Raw genomic sequence first — 16,840 nt, 5'->3', positions numbered from 1 at the left:
CTGAACTAACAGAGCACCGATCTCTTCACACACCATCTCAAGTGTTATTTTAATCATTTTGAAATGCCTGAGCCAAAGTCTGTCATCAAAAATGATTTGGTACAATCACTTCCCAAACATCAGGCGTCCGAACACAAGATGTTTGTTATTGTGTTTCTTCTGGCATCAAGTCATTTGTTTATGAAGGAAAAAGAGCCACCGATTTCCTCGGTTGCAGCAAGTTTGTGTTCGTTTCTGATTTTATTCTCTTGAACAGAAAACATAGTTTTATTCGCAAATGTTTTATGTATTATTCTAATTTTGCTCATAACTTAAATTAGCAACTTTTTAAAATGAGGCAGATCCAAACTCTGCTGTAAAGCAGCTGTATAAGACACCAGTGTCATTATTCAGCTCAGTTTAATAACTCTGTGTTGATGTTGCAAAATTCATGAATTATGAATGAGTTTGATCCGGCTATAAAGCAGCTCCACAGAAGCCAATAGTTTCATTATCCAGCTCAATTCCAGTTTTGTTCTCATCCTATGGTGCCAGTGCAGTGATATTGCTGAATACGAAGCTTCTTTTAAACCCCAGCGGAGCAAGCCAAACTCCATCAGTGACCTCGGGAGAGAGCGAGCTCAGGCAGGGATCAGTCCTTCTCCGGCCTGTAATGAATGAAGACGTCTGATATTGATCAAGGTGTGTCTCACCTGCATTGCATGGGAAGGAAGAGTTGTAGTTTGTCCAGCTGGTTTAAATGTGAAGGCAAAGAAGTAGACGACTGGTTTATCAGTGGCCTTAAGCATGATGAACATCCTTCAGAATAAAACTGTGTTCTGGCCCAGCATTACGTGTTCACTCGCTGGGGTCCTTCATTAGAGGAGGATCACCTCTCTCTCACTCCTGCAGTTTCTGTCACATCATGCCCTTTTATCAAACTTGAACATATAGTGAGGTCTATTGTGGCATTAAGAATGAAGGTTAAGGGTCAGAGTTTAGAGTTCAGCTTCATCCCTCAATCCTCTGTCGGGTCACGAGTGAGTCTATCCCAGCGTTTCGGCAGCAGATAGAGAAACACACTCACTTCACCGCTGCTGCATGTCTTTGAATTGTTTAACCACTTCCTGTTCTCTATTGTTTGTGCTGATGTGCAGTGTGTCTATGTAGCTCTGCAAATAAAGGCTTTGTAAATACTAAAATCTATGCAAGTGCATGGATGTTGAATTTAGTCTTTTCTTACGCTATAAGATCCACCTACAATCATTTTATATATATATACATATACATATTTAGAAGGCTTGAAAAATGAAGGTAGTATAAGCATTCTGTGATCACGTAAAGGGTGAAATAAAATAATGTTTAGCAATGCTTTATTTCTTGAAAAATAATACACATTTGCTATTTATGCACTAAAAAATTGATTAATTGAATTTACTCATTTTTTAAGGTAAGTGGTTGAAATCAATTTATTTTAGCTACATTTAAATAAAATAAAATTGTAATAAAATAAAATTGTTTACTAACTTTCAAAAAAACATTTTTCAGGTAGCTAAAATGAATTGTTTGCAACCACTTACCTTAAAAAATTTTTGTAAATGAACTGAATAATGTTTTTCAGTGTGCCTGTTGCACAAAGCTGTTACTGTACTTTGGAAAGAAAACCGGAAATGAAGGGACACCCCAGACACTCTTGATAACATGGCAGGGTTAGTTCTGTGGCCTGTAGCATGAAGCCGGTTCAGCTGCTCAGGTCTAATTTAGATTAGTTTGCACGGATGCTGGGTTTAGTTACACTGCACAGCTACTGTTGTTCTGGGTGAGAGATCTCAAACCAAACTGTGAGCAAACATCTCTAACACAATAAAGCCACTCCCCCAGCGTCTCTGATTTCAAACTGAAGGTTAACCTGTTTCACGGCATGTGATTGGCTGGTGATCACTGATGTCATGTGCACACGCTGCTCAGTTATTCATGAACTCCGGATCAAAGCTCGAGCTGACAGAAAGCTGATGATCAGAGTCATGGTTTGTAAAAGCTTCATGGTAAAGTCAGCATGATTAAAAAAAGCATCTATTAAATAATATCTGTTATTGTGTATTCAAGTTAAGGAAAATATGAATGTACATTTGACATTTTTAATAACCCTAGTGACAAATAAATACACTAAAATGTATTTGAAACATTTCATGCTAAGTATACTACAAATACATTCACATATTTATGCGCTTAATACCCTGCAATTGTTCTTTTAGTGTACTATACCGGTATACTTCAAGTCTGCTAGATTGGAACAACTAATATTGTGCTTAATGCACTTTGTGCACTGTGTTGTGGAATCTGAGGGTGCAAAAAAAAATCTAAATATTGAGAAAATCACCTTTAAAGTTGTCCAAATTAAGTTATTAGCAATGCATATTACTAATCAAATATTAAGTTTTGATATATTTATGGTAAGAAATTTACAAAATATCTTCATGGAACATGATCTTAATATCCTAATGATTTTTGGCATAAAAGAAAAATCAATAATTTTGCCCCATACAATGTATTTTTGGCTATTGCTACAAATATACCCCAGCGACCTAAGACTGTGTTTGTGCTCCAGGGTCACATATATTACTTTTTATTAGGGAAACCCTATTTTTCAAATGTGAACAAAGTTTCGATTCTAGAAACACATGGGTGATTTATTCTGTTCAGTAGTGCTTCTCATCGAGTCACAGAAACACTGGCGCAGGAGAATATTTATATTGATATATTTTTAACTGAACAGAAAACTGTATGAAGTAGTCTATCCTGCACAGAAAGCCAGTATTTCATTCTGAAAACACCAGATGTCTTTGGTGCCACCTAGTGGAAACCAAATTAAAATAGTTACTGAATTGCATAAAGTGCAGCACATTAGAGTTATGAAATATTGCAACCATTGTACGTCTCCACACAAGTAATCTGTCCAAATTTAAATCACTTGAATGCACTTCCAAAATGAATGCGATTAAAAAGCACACACATCAGGTCTTGTTTTGCAGCTGAACTGTGAAAACATCTCAAAGGCAGCATTTAGGTTGCCACCACAAAGCGATGCGTCCAACTCGGGCCTGTCATATGCTCTTGTGAAATGAAGTGTGCAACTGGAGCTGCTAGCAGTGTCTTGATATCTATCAGCTCTTTGTTGTGGCTTGTGCACGGCAGCAGCAGCGGAAACACTCTTAAGTAAGAACACTTCAGCAGCAGCAACCTGTGATCTGATGCAACTCCTCTGTCTGTGTCAGGAACAGACCAATCATAATACACACAACTCAAAGAAAGTGTAAACATTTATTTACCATAATTTAAAATAATCTCACGGTTAGTTCATTTATACAATTTATTTTGGTTATAAAATGGCAATTTTGACAAAAATCGAGTTCCCAGTGTATATATGCAGTACCACATACCATAGACACACAGACAGCGCGCACTATTACTCTGAAAGATGAAACCGAAAGCAGTTCACTCTCACAATCACTCGTCATTCACCAGCGGCACACCTAATAGTGATTTCAGCATTTGCACAGATTTCACGTCCCTTACACAACACTTGCATCCAGTTTGGTCATTGAATTTAAAAAGTAAGGAATGATTAGACACTGTCCTGGTTTAACAACAGAAACATTGTGATAGCTGCGACTCCGTTAACATACAGTTACTCCACAACACGTCTTTGTCTCCAAAGGCACTCTGGTCAAGTTGTGCAGACAGTTCAGAAAAAGCAAGAAGTTAAAAACACAAGGCAATTAAAAAAAATATGACTAATTCAGTAATAATACATTGGCTGTCTAGTCACAGGTTTCCACACATGTCAGTTTTGCAAAATGTTTAACCACGACTTCCAGTTCTGAAAGCTAATCGCACACATATCAGCGGGTAGAACGTCACATCTGATCACATCTCAGCCACCGTTATATTCAGAGACACTTCTATTAATAAATGCTGATGTGTGTGAGATGAGGATGGTGAAATACAGCGGCCAGTGTTGTTGGGTAACATCAGGCCTCTTATTGAACATGCACAACCAAAAATAAAACTTGTTGGTTAACAATAACAAACCCAAACAACCGCCTTCGAATGAGACATGAGATCTTCGCAGGGGGTTTTTTGCACTCTGGACCCGGTACATTAGCATGCCTTTGGGCTGGAAAGACTCAGTGTTTTGGTGTTTGTGAGGCGTTCGCTAAATGAGCAGCGACTCTCATGCGGCAGATAAGAGTAACTAACACAAGGCTTCACGGTGAGCTCCAGTAAGGCATGCAGAGTAACCTGATGGACCGTCTCTGAAGAGGAAAATACGGGCCAATGCTTAAATGCCATCGCAATAACAGTACTAACACTTGTTTAGCAGCGGGACACAGCCCTTTATATAAAAAGCACATAAGGCACGATTCTCAGGATGATGGGTTAAATCGAACAAATCTTCAAGGTCACATTTAACCCCAAAATCACAACTAAGGAAATATATTTAACATGAAAAATATCTAGTTTTGGACCATTAAGATGTTTTGCATTTGTAAAAATATAACTGGAAATGTACAGCATTACAGTACTTTTTTTGCATTAAAAAAATCTTTATGCTCCTTAAAAAAGATTTCACTTCTTTATGGAGAGTATTTTTTTTCTTTTGATTTTGGAGTGAAATATATCCTGCAGTTTTCTGCATGAAATTCACACAGTGCAACCCAAACGATCCATTGTACACAACCTATCGAAATATTGCTGAACAGCTGTGGATAAAACAATACGCATATTAAAAAATCATTCTGAAGGCACAAAGATTTGGCTGGGATATCTATAAACGTAAATCTGACATGTGGAGCTCATTCAGTCTTCATTATATTGCACATTTATCTAAACGCACAGGATGCCGCGAGTCAAGGCTCCTGACAGACGCAGACGTCGCTAATCTAATGTATCGTTCATCGAGTGGACCTGGCAACTAGGGGCGCGACGAAAAATCGATTAATGGATTGATTCTGCGAATTTACGAATGCATCGCGATTCTCAGGAATCTATTCTGAGCTTAAGTTTTTAACAGCAGATGGCGCTCTAGTTTTTAAACGCACACTCAAATGCTAATGAAGAAGAGTCATGACGAAGAGTCATGCAAGTGGTTAAATGTACTTGCACCTTAGCTTTTATGATGTGAGATTAATGTAAACAGCCCACTGTTAACACTCTTGTAATTTGCTTCAACCTTTAAGAACTTTATGAATGATTATTTTAGGTTCAAGTGGTATGTGAGTAATGATTTGGAAACAAGCAGAGTGCAACTGTTTCTAAAGCATGCAGCGCCATCTGCTGTTCAAAACTAAGCTAGGAATCCATTCAAAATTCGGAAAAAAATGCAGAATCGAGCCACGAATTTCAGGAATCTATTCTTAGCTTTAACAGCAGATGGCACGCTACGCTAGTTTTTATCCGCACACTGAAATGTTCACGTTTCACGCAGTGCCATTTGCTGTTCAAAACTAAGAATCAAGAGAAAAATCACGATGCATTTGGAGAAAAAAAAAATTCACAATCAACCTACAAATTTCAGGCATTAATTCTGACCTTAGTTTAAACAGCAGATGGCGCTCTACGCTAGTTTTTAACGGCACACTCAAATGCTCAGGTTTCTGAAGCATGCAGTGCCATCTTCTGTTTAAAACTAAGAATCAGAATCAATTCAAGAGGGAATCGCTATGCAGTCGGAAAATCGCGGAATCGATGCACGAATTGATTTATTGTCTCACCCCTACTGGCAACAAACTGTTATTAATCAACAACAACAAAAAAAAAAAAGGCAAGCAATTTCAACAGACTGATTTACAAGGAAATGAGACACGAAGAAGTCAAGCGAGAAAAAGCGTGAGAAGAGAACGAGGCCCCCTGCGTAGCTTGTTTTTACGAGTTCATCTCCGTCGCGGCCGACTATAAGAGCACACACTTCTTGGCGTTCTTTTTGGTAACGGGGTAGAGCACGGCACGCACAGCCTCCACGAACACCTCCCGCACTCCCTCCTGCAGCAGTGCAGAGCACTCCAGGTACTTGACAGCGCCGATCTGCTTGGCCAGAGCGCCGCCCTGCTGGTGAGAGGTGGGCGCCAGGCCCTGCTCCTTCAGCTTCTTCAGCGTCTCCGCGTCCGAGCGCAGATCCCGCTTGGTGCCCACCAGCAGGATGGGCACGCTGGGGCAGTGGTGCGACACCTCAGGGTGCCACTTGTGCCGCACGTTGGCGAAGGACGAGGGGCTGCCGATGGAGAAGCAGATAATGAAGACGTTGGTCTGCGGGTAGGAGAGCGTGCGCAGGCGGTCGTACTCCTCCTGACCCGCCGTGTCCCACAGGTTGAGGCTGACCGTTCGGCCGTCCACGCTCATCTGAGCGCTGTAGTTGTCAAACACGGTGGGGATGTACTCCTCGGGAAAGGCGTTGGTGGTGTAGGCGATGAGGAGGCACGTCTTGCCCACCGCCCCGTCGCCCACCACCACACACTTAATGGTTTGCATTCTGCGTCCTCACGGGTAGCGGCACCTGCAGCCAAGAGAATAAGCCTCATATGTGACCCAAGACAACAAAAACAGTCATAAGGGTCAATTTCTTGAAATTGAGGTTTATGCATCATCTCACGATTTTATCACAATTCTTAGTCATGTTGGTTTTACCATTTTGTCTGAGCAGTGCAGCCAAAATAATTTCCCAAAGCCTTTGAAGGTAAACAAAATAAAAAAGAATGGCAGATATTTAGGCCAAAGTGGGCGAAGATAAAAATCTGTCATTATTTTATCTTTGTTATTAAAAATAAGAACAAAGATACACATTACAAATACACATAATATACAAGTAAAACAAACCGTACTTTATCTTCAGGTACAATAGGCCTATTTAGCAGGAGTACTCAAGAAATTGAATGAACAAATATAAAAATAAAACACTATATAGACTGATTCCTTTTAAAGCAACTGTATTATTTTCAGTCAAGAGTAGTGTTTTTTTTTCTCTTTGCATTTTGTTGTTTTAACATTAAATAATAAAAGTTCGGTCATCTGTCTGTCGATTCTGTCATAGTGTTTTATATTTATACCATCATTTACTCACTCAAAATTAGTTTTGAATGGGTTTCTTTCAATGCTATTTTGAAGAATGTGGGTCAAGTCAAGTCAGCTTTATTTATACAGTGCTTTTAACAATACAGTGTCAAAGCACTTAACAGCATCCAATTGGACCATAGAGTGTCAGTAATGTATAATAATAATATTAAACACTCAATTTTCAGTTAAAGGCATTTCATTATTGAGTTCAGTGATGTCATTGTCTAGCTCAGTTTAGTTTAAATAGTATCTGTGAAATCAAACTGACGATAATCGCTAGAAGTGTCCCCAGCTGAGCAAGCCAGAGGCGACAGTGTTAAGGAACTAAAACTCCCTCTGTGACAGAATGGAGAAAAAAAAACTGTGTGGATAACCAAACAGTTGCTGGTCCACAGTGACGTCCATACTACATTTTTTTCCTGCTATCAAACTCAGCGTGGACCAGCAACTGTTTGATTACCCACATTCTTCAAAATATCTTCTTTTGTGTTCAGCACAAGAAAGAAATGAATACAGGTTTGGGACAACATGTGAGTGAGTAATAATGCCATAAATAAAATTTTAGGGTGAACTATCCCTTTAATGACAGTGGGCAGCATGTTTAATACTGTCCCTTTAAGACCTGCACGTATCCATTTTTCTCTCAACTGTTTACTTTCATTTTAGACATAACTGAGTCTATATGTAAACCTTGTGCGTTTTGACAGTATTAGCTCAAAGGATAACTTCGTTGAGTAATCAGGCGCTGTTAGACAGGCGTTTTACTGTGCGCACGCTTCAGTGTACGAGCTCAGAGAAAAAGGCACGTCAGACCAGCGTGTGAATGAAACGTTTAACCGGCAAAGCTTTGAAAAACATGCAAATAATGTACTTTTGTGACTGCAAATAAGTGCAGTGTTCTGTGAGAGTTACTCTACCGCTGGGTGAACACTGATGTGAATGTATGTGGCGCTGTACAGTATATAGAGACGGCGGCGCTGTAGCACGATACTACGATATTTCTTCAAAAGCAGATCGTGAGACATTATCAGCCACAATCAAAAATCGTCATATCGCACACCCTGATTTCTGACTTAAGCTTTCTTAGTTAAGAAAATTAATTTTTTTCCAATTCTTCATTTGTCTTTTTTTTGTTTTTTTTAAGCAAACATCGCAATAAATATTGTATCATTGACTACATATTGCGATATTACCATATTGTGAGATTTTGATTTTGTGACATCCCTAATGCTTATTACAAAACAAATTAAAATTACGTTTTGATATATTTACGGTATGAAATACACAAAATATCTTCATGGAACATGATCTTTACTAATGATAATTTTGACCCATACAAATGTATTTTTGGCTGTTGCTACAAATATACCCCAGCGACTTCAGACTGGTTTTGTGCTCCAGGGTCACACATATTTTGTGCTTGAGCTGAACAAAAGTGTAAATCCACCATTTCTACCAAAAGAGTTACTATAGTTATGATGAAACTGTTGTCTACTATCCACGATAGTATTGTGTATCGACGATAGTCACAGATATCGCCTGTGGCTGATGCCTTTGATGATAGCAAGACAATTATTATTATTATTAATAATATTATTATTAGGATAGTAATACTAGCCGATTAATATTAGGGCTTATTATTTCCATTATATTTATGCGCATTTTTTACAGTGTTGTGCGTTTATAACTAGGGCTGCATGATATATTGCATGCGATTAGTAGTTAATCTCCATTATCTGCTTTCAGATGAAGCGGCATTTACTACACAGAGCCGTAGATCACCGACTCATGAGATGCGCATGACAATCACATGCAATGTGAGACCCTGGAGCACAAAAGCAGTCATGAGTAACACGGGTATATTTGTAGCAATAACCAACAATACATTGTATGGGCCAAAATTATACATTTCTCTTTTATGACAAAAATCATTAGGATATTAAGTAAATATCATGTTCCATGAAGATATTTTGTAAATTTCTTACCGTAAATATCAAAACTTAATTTTTGATTAGTAATATGCATTGCTAAGAACTTCATTTGAACAACTTTAAAGGAGATTTTCTCAATATTTAGATTTTTTTGCTCCCTCAGATTCCAGATTTTCAAATAGTTGTATCTCAGACAAATATTGTCCTATCATAACAAACCATACATCAATGGAAAGATATGGAAAGTATAAATCGACAAAATTGACACTTAAGACTGGTTTTGTGGTCCAGGTCACATATATCGTGCAGCCCTAGTTATAACCAATCACACACGATTATGTTGAGTTTATGAATGCCGTGACCAATCCGAGGCGTTCAGATGAGTCATCACTGAAACAGCAGAGTTTCGTTGTCCAGCGCATTCTGACTGAATACTGACTCGCGAATTCTCTCATCATAAACAACAAAGTGCAGACGTGCGTGCGATGTAAGAGATGTATTCATCATACAGTGCAGACAGCTTCACTGATTATACCAGGAGTGTTTTAAACTGCATTAACTCACACTAGACTGAGTCAGTGATGATGTTCTCTGGTAATGTAATGTTCTTTGCTCGTTTTCTGTACCTGCTTTTTGAATAACTATGGAAATGTAAACATTATAATTAGTAACTTATGATGTTTCTATTAAATTGTTATGTTAAATACAAACTGAGTCATATTAAAAACATTAGGCTGTTTTCTGCCTTACACCTTCCAGCAATGAAACCAAGTAAATAATTACATAAATTAGCAGGATAATATCTAGGGCTGTAACGTCCCAGTCGATTAGTCGATTAATTGGTCGATATGGTCTGGTTCGACCAAAAATCTGATTGGTCGATTTTTTGCCGCGCTCATTTCATCAGTTTGGCCGCGCTCATTTCATCAGGTGGAAAGCACTAATTGCTAATGGGGGTATTTTCAGAGCACCCCTGTTTCACAGGTAACAGTCTGTTTTCAGAACACCCCCATTGTTTTCACTTTTTTTGGATTAGCCCAACCCACTGGAGAAGAGAGACAGATAAGTAGGCTTTAGAAGGTTTGATGCTGAATATTATTTATTTAATAATAAGCTAGTGTCAATAAAACAAGAAGCTGTCTCCTTCCAAAGAACCAGTGTTAATTTCGTTAACGAAGAGGACGACGAAAAATATTCGTTAACGAACCTTTTTTCTGTGACTAAGACGAGAAGTTGACGAGATAAAATTAATATCTGATGATAAAAACTATGACGAAATGTATGCGCGTCTTCGTTAACGAGACGAGACGGGACTAAAATGTTATTTGAGGACTACCGGACATTCAAAATACATCCTATAGGCTAAGTTGACTGTCTTGTCTTTTAAAATGTGCGTCCCTGTCACTGGATCGCAATCAGATGAGGGGCGTTTGTATATCTCACAGTATGGCAGCCGCAGTGGGCGGATACGCTACCAAAACGCAAACTAGCGATCTGAAACAATGGCCTCAGCAACTGAATGGTTATAGGGATAGGGTGACCAGACATCCCGTTTTTCCCAGGAGTCACAATTCGTTGTTGATTAACGCGATAGGCGGAATCACTCTGATAGAAGTGCTCCACTTTCTCAGTTCTCACACAGCGCGCGATCAGTTCTCAGTTCTCACAATATTGCGCAATTGCGCTGTGCCCACTGTTTGTGTTAGTTTTGAGCCTAAGATGCTTTATTTTTCAGTTATGCACTTTATTTGGTTTCTGCTCTTGTTTGTTTAATAAATATTCTTTTTTTATTAAAGTGGACGCGCCTTTTGTGTTTATTAAGAGTAAAAGCTTTAAGTCTATTCGTGTCTCAGCCGCGAAGCTGAGCTCTTATGTTCAGCCTCGCTCTCGAGCTGCGCAGAGCGGCTGAAATGATAGTGTCTGACAGTTATACTTATAACATATGACAAAAATAATTTTCTAAATTATGTTGCACATTCCTCAAAAGTTCTTGTGATATCACTAGTTGACAACATAGCCTGTGATTTCTGAAAACAGTACTATGATATTGCGCAGGTGCACGTGATGCACCGCTGTCAGAGACGACAGACTCGTGTGTCAGACTCATTTCAGTGCAAAATAATTAGGTCAAAAACGATTTAATATACTGCAAATAGCCTATTAGTTTTTTATGTTTATTTATAATTAATTTAGGCAGACAACAAGGCTACCAAGTACTGAGCACAGTGCGTATCTAATTAATGTAACGTACGTTTTTTTTTTCTCCACAATGTCATTTTTAGTCGATTTTTAGTCGAAAGTTTCAGGACTTCAGTCGACCAAGATTTTCTTTGGTTGATTACAGCCCTAATAATATCGATCTCACAGGCTGACGATGAAAATGGATCATATCGCCCAACACTATTGTCAACTGTTATTACAAAAGACATTAACCTTGTGCTGTGTTGACAATCCTTCACCTAATTTGGTGATACGGGCCAAAAATGACCCGCCTTTTATAATGGTTGCAAATCTCGCTTTATGCTGCATTATGAAATTCTGGATTAAATCTTTGTGTCAACTAATTTTCTCGCAATTAGCACAGGTTTTGTGTTTCCTTCTGGAGCTGTTTGATCACAGGCCTCATTTATCTGATTCCGACAGGCATCAGAAACTGCTGAGATCGATCAGATCGATCAGATGACGGCGACAGGCATCAGAAACTGCTCCGAGATCGATCAGATCGATCAGATGACGGCGACAGGCATCAGAAACTGCTCCGAGATCGATCAGATCGATCAGATGACGGCGACAGGCATCAGAAACTGCTCCGAGATCGATCAGATGACGGCGACAGGCATCAGAAACTGCTCCAAGATCGAGCAGATCGATCAGATGACAGCGACAGGAATCAGAAACTGCTCCAAGATCGATCAGATGACAGCGACAGGCATCAGAAACTGCTCCGAGATCGATCAGATCGATCAGATGATAGCGACAGGCATCAGAAACTGCTCCGAGATCGATCAGATCGATCAGATGACGGCGACAGGAATCAGAAACTGCTCCGAGATCGATCAGATCGATCAGATGACGGCGACAGGCATCAGAAACTGCTCCGAGATCGATCAGATGACAGCGACAGGAATCAGAAACTGCTCCGAGATCGATCAGATCGATCAGATGACGGCGACAGGCATCAGAAACTGCTCCGAGATCGATCAGATGACGGCGACAGGCATCAGAAACTGCTCCAAGATCGATCAGATGACGGCGACAGGCATCAGAAACTGCTCCAAGATCGAGCAGATCGATCAGATGACAGCGACAGGCATCAGAAACTGCTCCGAGATCGATCAGATCGATCAGATGATAGCGACAGGCATCAGAAACTGCTCCGAGATCGATCAGATCGATCAGATGACAGCGACAGGCATCAGAAACTGCTCCGAGATCGATCAGATCGATCAGATGACAGCGACAGGAATCAGAAACTGCTCCGAGATCGATCAGATCGATCAGATGACAGCGACAGGCATCAGAAACTGCTCCAAGATCGATCAGATGACAGCGACAGGCATCAGAAACTGCTCCGAGATCGATCAGATCGATCAGATGACGGCGACAGGCATCAGAAACTGCTCCGAGATCGATCAGATCGATCAGATGACGGCGACAGGCATCAGAAACTGCTCCGAGATCGATCAGATCGATCAGATGACGGCGACAGGCATCAGAAACTGCTCCGAGATCGATCAGATGACGGCGACAGGCATCAGAAACTGCTCCAAGATCGATCAGATCGATCAGATGACGGCGACAGGAATCAGAAACTGCTCCGAGATCGATCAGATGATAGCGACAGGCATCAGAAACTGCTCCGAGATCGATCAGATCGATCAGATGACAGCGACAGGCATCAGAAACTGCTCCAAGATCGATCAGATCGATCAGATGATAGCGACAGGCATCAGAAACTGCTCCGAGATCGATCAGATCGATCAGATGACGGCGACAGGCATCAGAAACTGCTCCGAGATCGATCAGATGACGGCGACAGGCATCAGAAACTGCTCCAAGATCGATCAGATCGATCAGATGACGGCGACAGGAATCAGAAACTGCTCCGAGATCGATCAGATGATAGCGACAGGCATCAGAAACTGCTCCGAGATCGATCAGATCGATCAGATGACAGCGACAGGCATCAGAAACTGCTCCAAGATCGATCAGATCGATCAGATGATAGCGACAGGCATCAGAAACTGCTCCGAGATCGATCAGATCGATCAGATGATAGCGACAGGCATCAGAAACCGCTCCGAGATCGATCAGATGACGGCGACAGGAATCAGAAACCGCTCCGAGATCGATCAGATCGATCAGATGACAGCGACAGGAATCAGAAACTGCTCCAAGATCGATCAGATGACGGCGACAGGCATCAGAAACTGCTCCGAGATCGATCAGATGACGGCGACAGGCATCAGAAACTGCTCCGAGATCGATCAGATCGATCAGAGGACAGCGACAGGAATCAGAAACCGCTCCGAGATCGATCAGATCGATCAGATGACAGCGACAGGAATCAGAAACTGCTCCAAGATCGATCAGATGACGGCGACAGGCATCAGAAACTGCTCCGAGATCGATCAGATGACAGCGACAGGCATCAGAAACTGCTCCGAGATCGATCAGATGACAGCGACAGGCATCAGAAACTGCTCCGAGATCGATCAGATGACGGCGACAGGCATCAGAAACTGCTCCGAGATCGATCAGATCGATCAGATGACGGCGACAGGAATCAGAAACTGCTCCGAGATCGATCAGATCGATCAGATGACAGCAACAGGAATCAGAAACTGCTCCGAGATCGATCAGATGATAGCGACAGGCATCAGAAACTGCTCCGAGATCGATCAGATCGATCAGATGACGGCGACAGGAATCAGAAACTGCTCCGAGATCGATCAGATCGATCAGATGACGGCGACATGAATCAGAAACTGCTCCGAGATCGATCAGATGACAGCGACAGGCATCAGAAACTGCTCCGAGATCGATCAGATGACAGCGACAGGAATCAGAAACTGCTCCGAGATCGATCAGATGACGGCGACAGGAATCAGAAACTGCTCCGAGATCGATCAGATGATAGCGACAGGCATCAGAAACTGCTCCGAGATCGATCAGATCGATCAGATGACAGCGACAGGCATCAGAAACCGCTCCGAGATCGATCAGATCGATCAGATGACAGCGACAGGAATCAGAAACTGCTCCGAGATCGATCAGATGATAGCGACAGGAATCAGAAACCGTTCCGAGATCGATCAGATCGATCAGATGATAGCGACAGGAATCAGAAACTGCTCCGAGATCGATCAGATGACAGCGACAGGCATCAGAAACTGCTCCAAGATCGATCAGATGACGGCGACAGGAATCAGAAACTGCTCCGAGATCGATCAGATGATAGCGACAGGCATCAGAAACTGCTCCGAGATCGATCAGATCGATCAGATGACAGCGACAGGAATCAGAAACTGCTCCGAGATCGATCAGATGATAGCGACAGGAATCAGAAACCGTTCCGAGATCGATCAGATCGATCAGATGATAGCGACAGGAATCAGAAACTGCTCCGAGATCGATCAGATCGATCAGATGACAGCGACAGGAATCAGAAACTGCTCCGAGATCGATCAGATGATAGCGACAGGAATCAGAAACCGCTCCGAGATCGATCAGATGATAGCGACAGGAATCAGAAACCGTTCCGAGATCGATCAGATCGATCAGATGATAGCGACAGGAATCAGAAACTGCTCCGAGATCGATCAGATCGATCAGATGACAGCGACAGGAATCAGAAACTGCTCCGAGATCGATCAGATGACAGCGACAGGAATCAGAAACTGCTCCGAGATCGATCAGATCGATCAGATGACAGCGACAGGAATCAGAAACCGTTCCGAGATCGATCAGATCGATCAGATGACAGCGACAGGAATCAGAAACTGCTCCGAGATCGATCAGATCGATCAGATGATAGCGACAGGAATCAGAAACTGCTGAGATCGATCATATCGATCAGATGATAGCGACAGGAATCAGAAACTGCTCCGAGATCGATCAGATCGATCAGATGACAGCGACAGGCATCAGAAACTGCTCCGAGATCGATCATATCGATCAGATGATAGCGACAGGAATCAGAAACTGCTCCGAGATCGATCAGATGACAGCGACAGGAATCAGAAACTGCTCCGAGATCGATCAGATCGATCAGATGATAGCGACAGGCATCAGAAACTGCTCCGAGATCGATCAGATCGATCAAATGACAGCGACAGGAATCAGAAACTGCTCCGAGATCGATCAGATGACAGCGACAGGAATCAGAAACTGCTCCGAGATCGATCAGATCGATCAGATGATAGCAACAGGAATCAGAAACTGCTCCGAGATCGATCAGATCGATCAGATGATAGCGACAGGCATCAGAAACTGCTCCGAGATCGATCAGATATTGATCAGACTCTCAGGTGAGTCAGGTGATCAGATATTGATCCGACTCTCAGGTGAGTCAGGTGATCAGATATTGATCAGACTCTCAGGTGAGTCACGTGATCAGATATTGATCAGACTCTCAGGTGAGTCAGGTGATCAGATATTGATCAGACTCTCAGGTGAGTCAGGTGATCAGATTGATCAGATATTGATCAGACTCTCAGGCGAGTCAGGTGATCAGATATTGATCAGACTCTCAGGTGAGTCAGGTGATCAGATATTGATCAGACTCAGGTGATCAGATATTGATCAGACTCTCAGGTGAGTCAGGCGATCAGATTGATCAGTTATTGATCAGACTCTCGGGTGAGTCAGGTGATCAGACTCTCAGGTGATCAGATATTGATATTGATCAGACTCTCAGGTGAGTCAGGCGATCAGATTGATCAGATATTGATCAGACTCTCAGGTGAGTCAGGCGATCAGATTGATCAGATATTGATCAGACTCTCAGGTGAGTCAGGTGATCAGATATTGATATTGATCAGACTCTCAGGTGAGTCAGGCGATCAGATTGATCAGACTCTCAGGTGACTGACAGACTGTTGTTGCAGAAGCTGCTAATGCTAGCCCCTAGATTAGCCATCAAACACTTAAGAAGTTCGCTAACTAGTCTTCTATTCATATTGAAGTAATTAATCAACACGACAGCACGCGTTATTAATGACGTGTTAATGTTAGACAATTAACCCTTCGTTATCTCTGGAAACAGCTTTTAGAGTCTGTGACATTGCTTAGCTGCTATTAGCAAACACCCGTCTACACACGACGCTAAAACACGACATTAACCACAGAAATATTACTATAATTAATACTTTAATTACTGTTCTTATCATCATTACGCGTAATATTGTGTTTAGTTTTACTTCTGTAAGTTAGTATGTGTAAGGATGCTTTCACAATGTAAAACAATCACGCCACGAACGCAGTTTTCATATAATAATACTACTAATAATAAGAGTGTAGTTTTGAGTCGCTCGTGATCAGGTTTGATATGGAGTTGCTGCGCGCGCCCAATGAAAACAAGTATTTCCTGTATGTTTTTCACACCCAGAACATGTGTTTTACTCAGCAACTGACCATCAGAACAAACGCGAGTCTTAATGTATGCCATAACACGATGATAAAACTTATGAAAAGAGTTTAAAGAAGTTCTCACCGCCTCTGATATCCTCGCGCGCCTCTCCGACTAGCGCTCTAACCCGCGCGTGAACGCAGACGCCGTGATCTCCCGGAAGACGCACGCAACTCTATTAAAGGCTTCA

General features: G+C 41.6%; 1 protein-coding gene across 2 annotated transcripts; it reads right to left on the bottom strand.

Moving 5' to 3' along the window:
• Positions 1-3,286: 3,286 nt before the first annotated feature.
• LOC306853658 (rho-related GTP-binding protein RhoG-like) lies at positions 3,287-16,813 on the bottom strand. 2 transcript variants are annotated; one of them, XR_013782759.1, is made up of 3 exons: positions 16,735-16,813; positions 5,760-6,532; positions 3,287-4,954 (listed from the first exon to the last, which is right to left on the bottom strand). XR_013782759.1 is itself a non-coding variant. In XM_079391224.1 (2 exons), the coding sequence occupies exon 2, from the start codon at positions 6,505-6,507 to the stop codon at positions 5,932-5,934; it is 576 nt and encodes a 191-aa protein (XP_079247350.1). In that variant the 5' UTR covers positions 6,508-6,532; positions 16,735-16,813; the 3' UTR covers positions 3,289-5,931. The 2 variants fall into 2 exon arrangements, 1 of the variants encoding a protein (XP_079247350.1); XM_079391224.1 differs by having other exon boundaries at positions 3,289-6,532.
• Between the last annotated feature and the right edge of the window lie 27 nt (positions 16,814-16,840).

This window comes from Barbus barbus (genome assembly GCF_936440315.1).
Source record: "Barbus barbus genome assembly, chromosome: 33".
In the NCBI taxonomy this organism is placed as follows: Eukaryota; Metazoa; Chordata; class Actinopteri; order Cypriniformes; family Cyprinidae; genus Barbus; species Barbus barbus.
The sequence above is the reverse complement of the archived record's forward strand: the minus strand, read 5'-3'. Positions and strand labels throughout refer to the sequence as shown.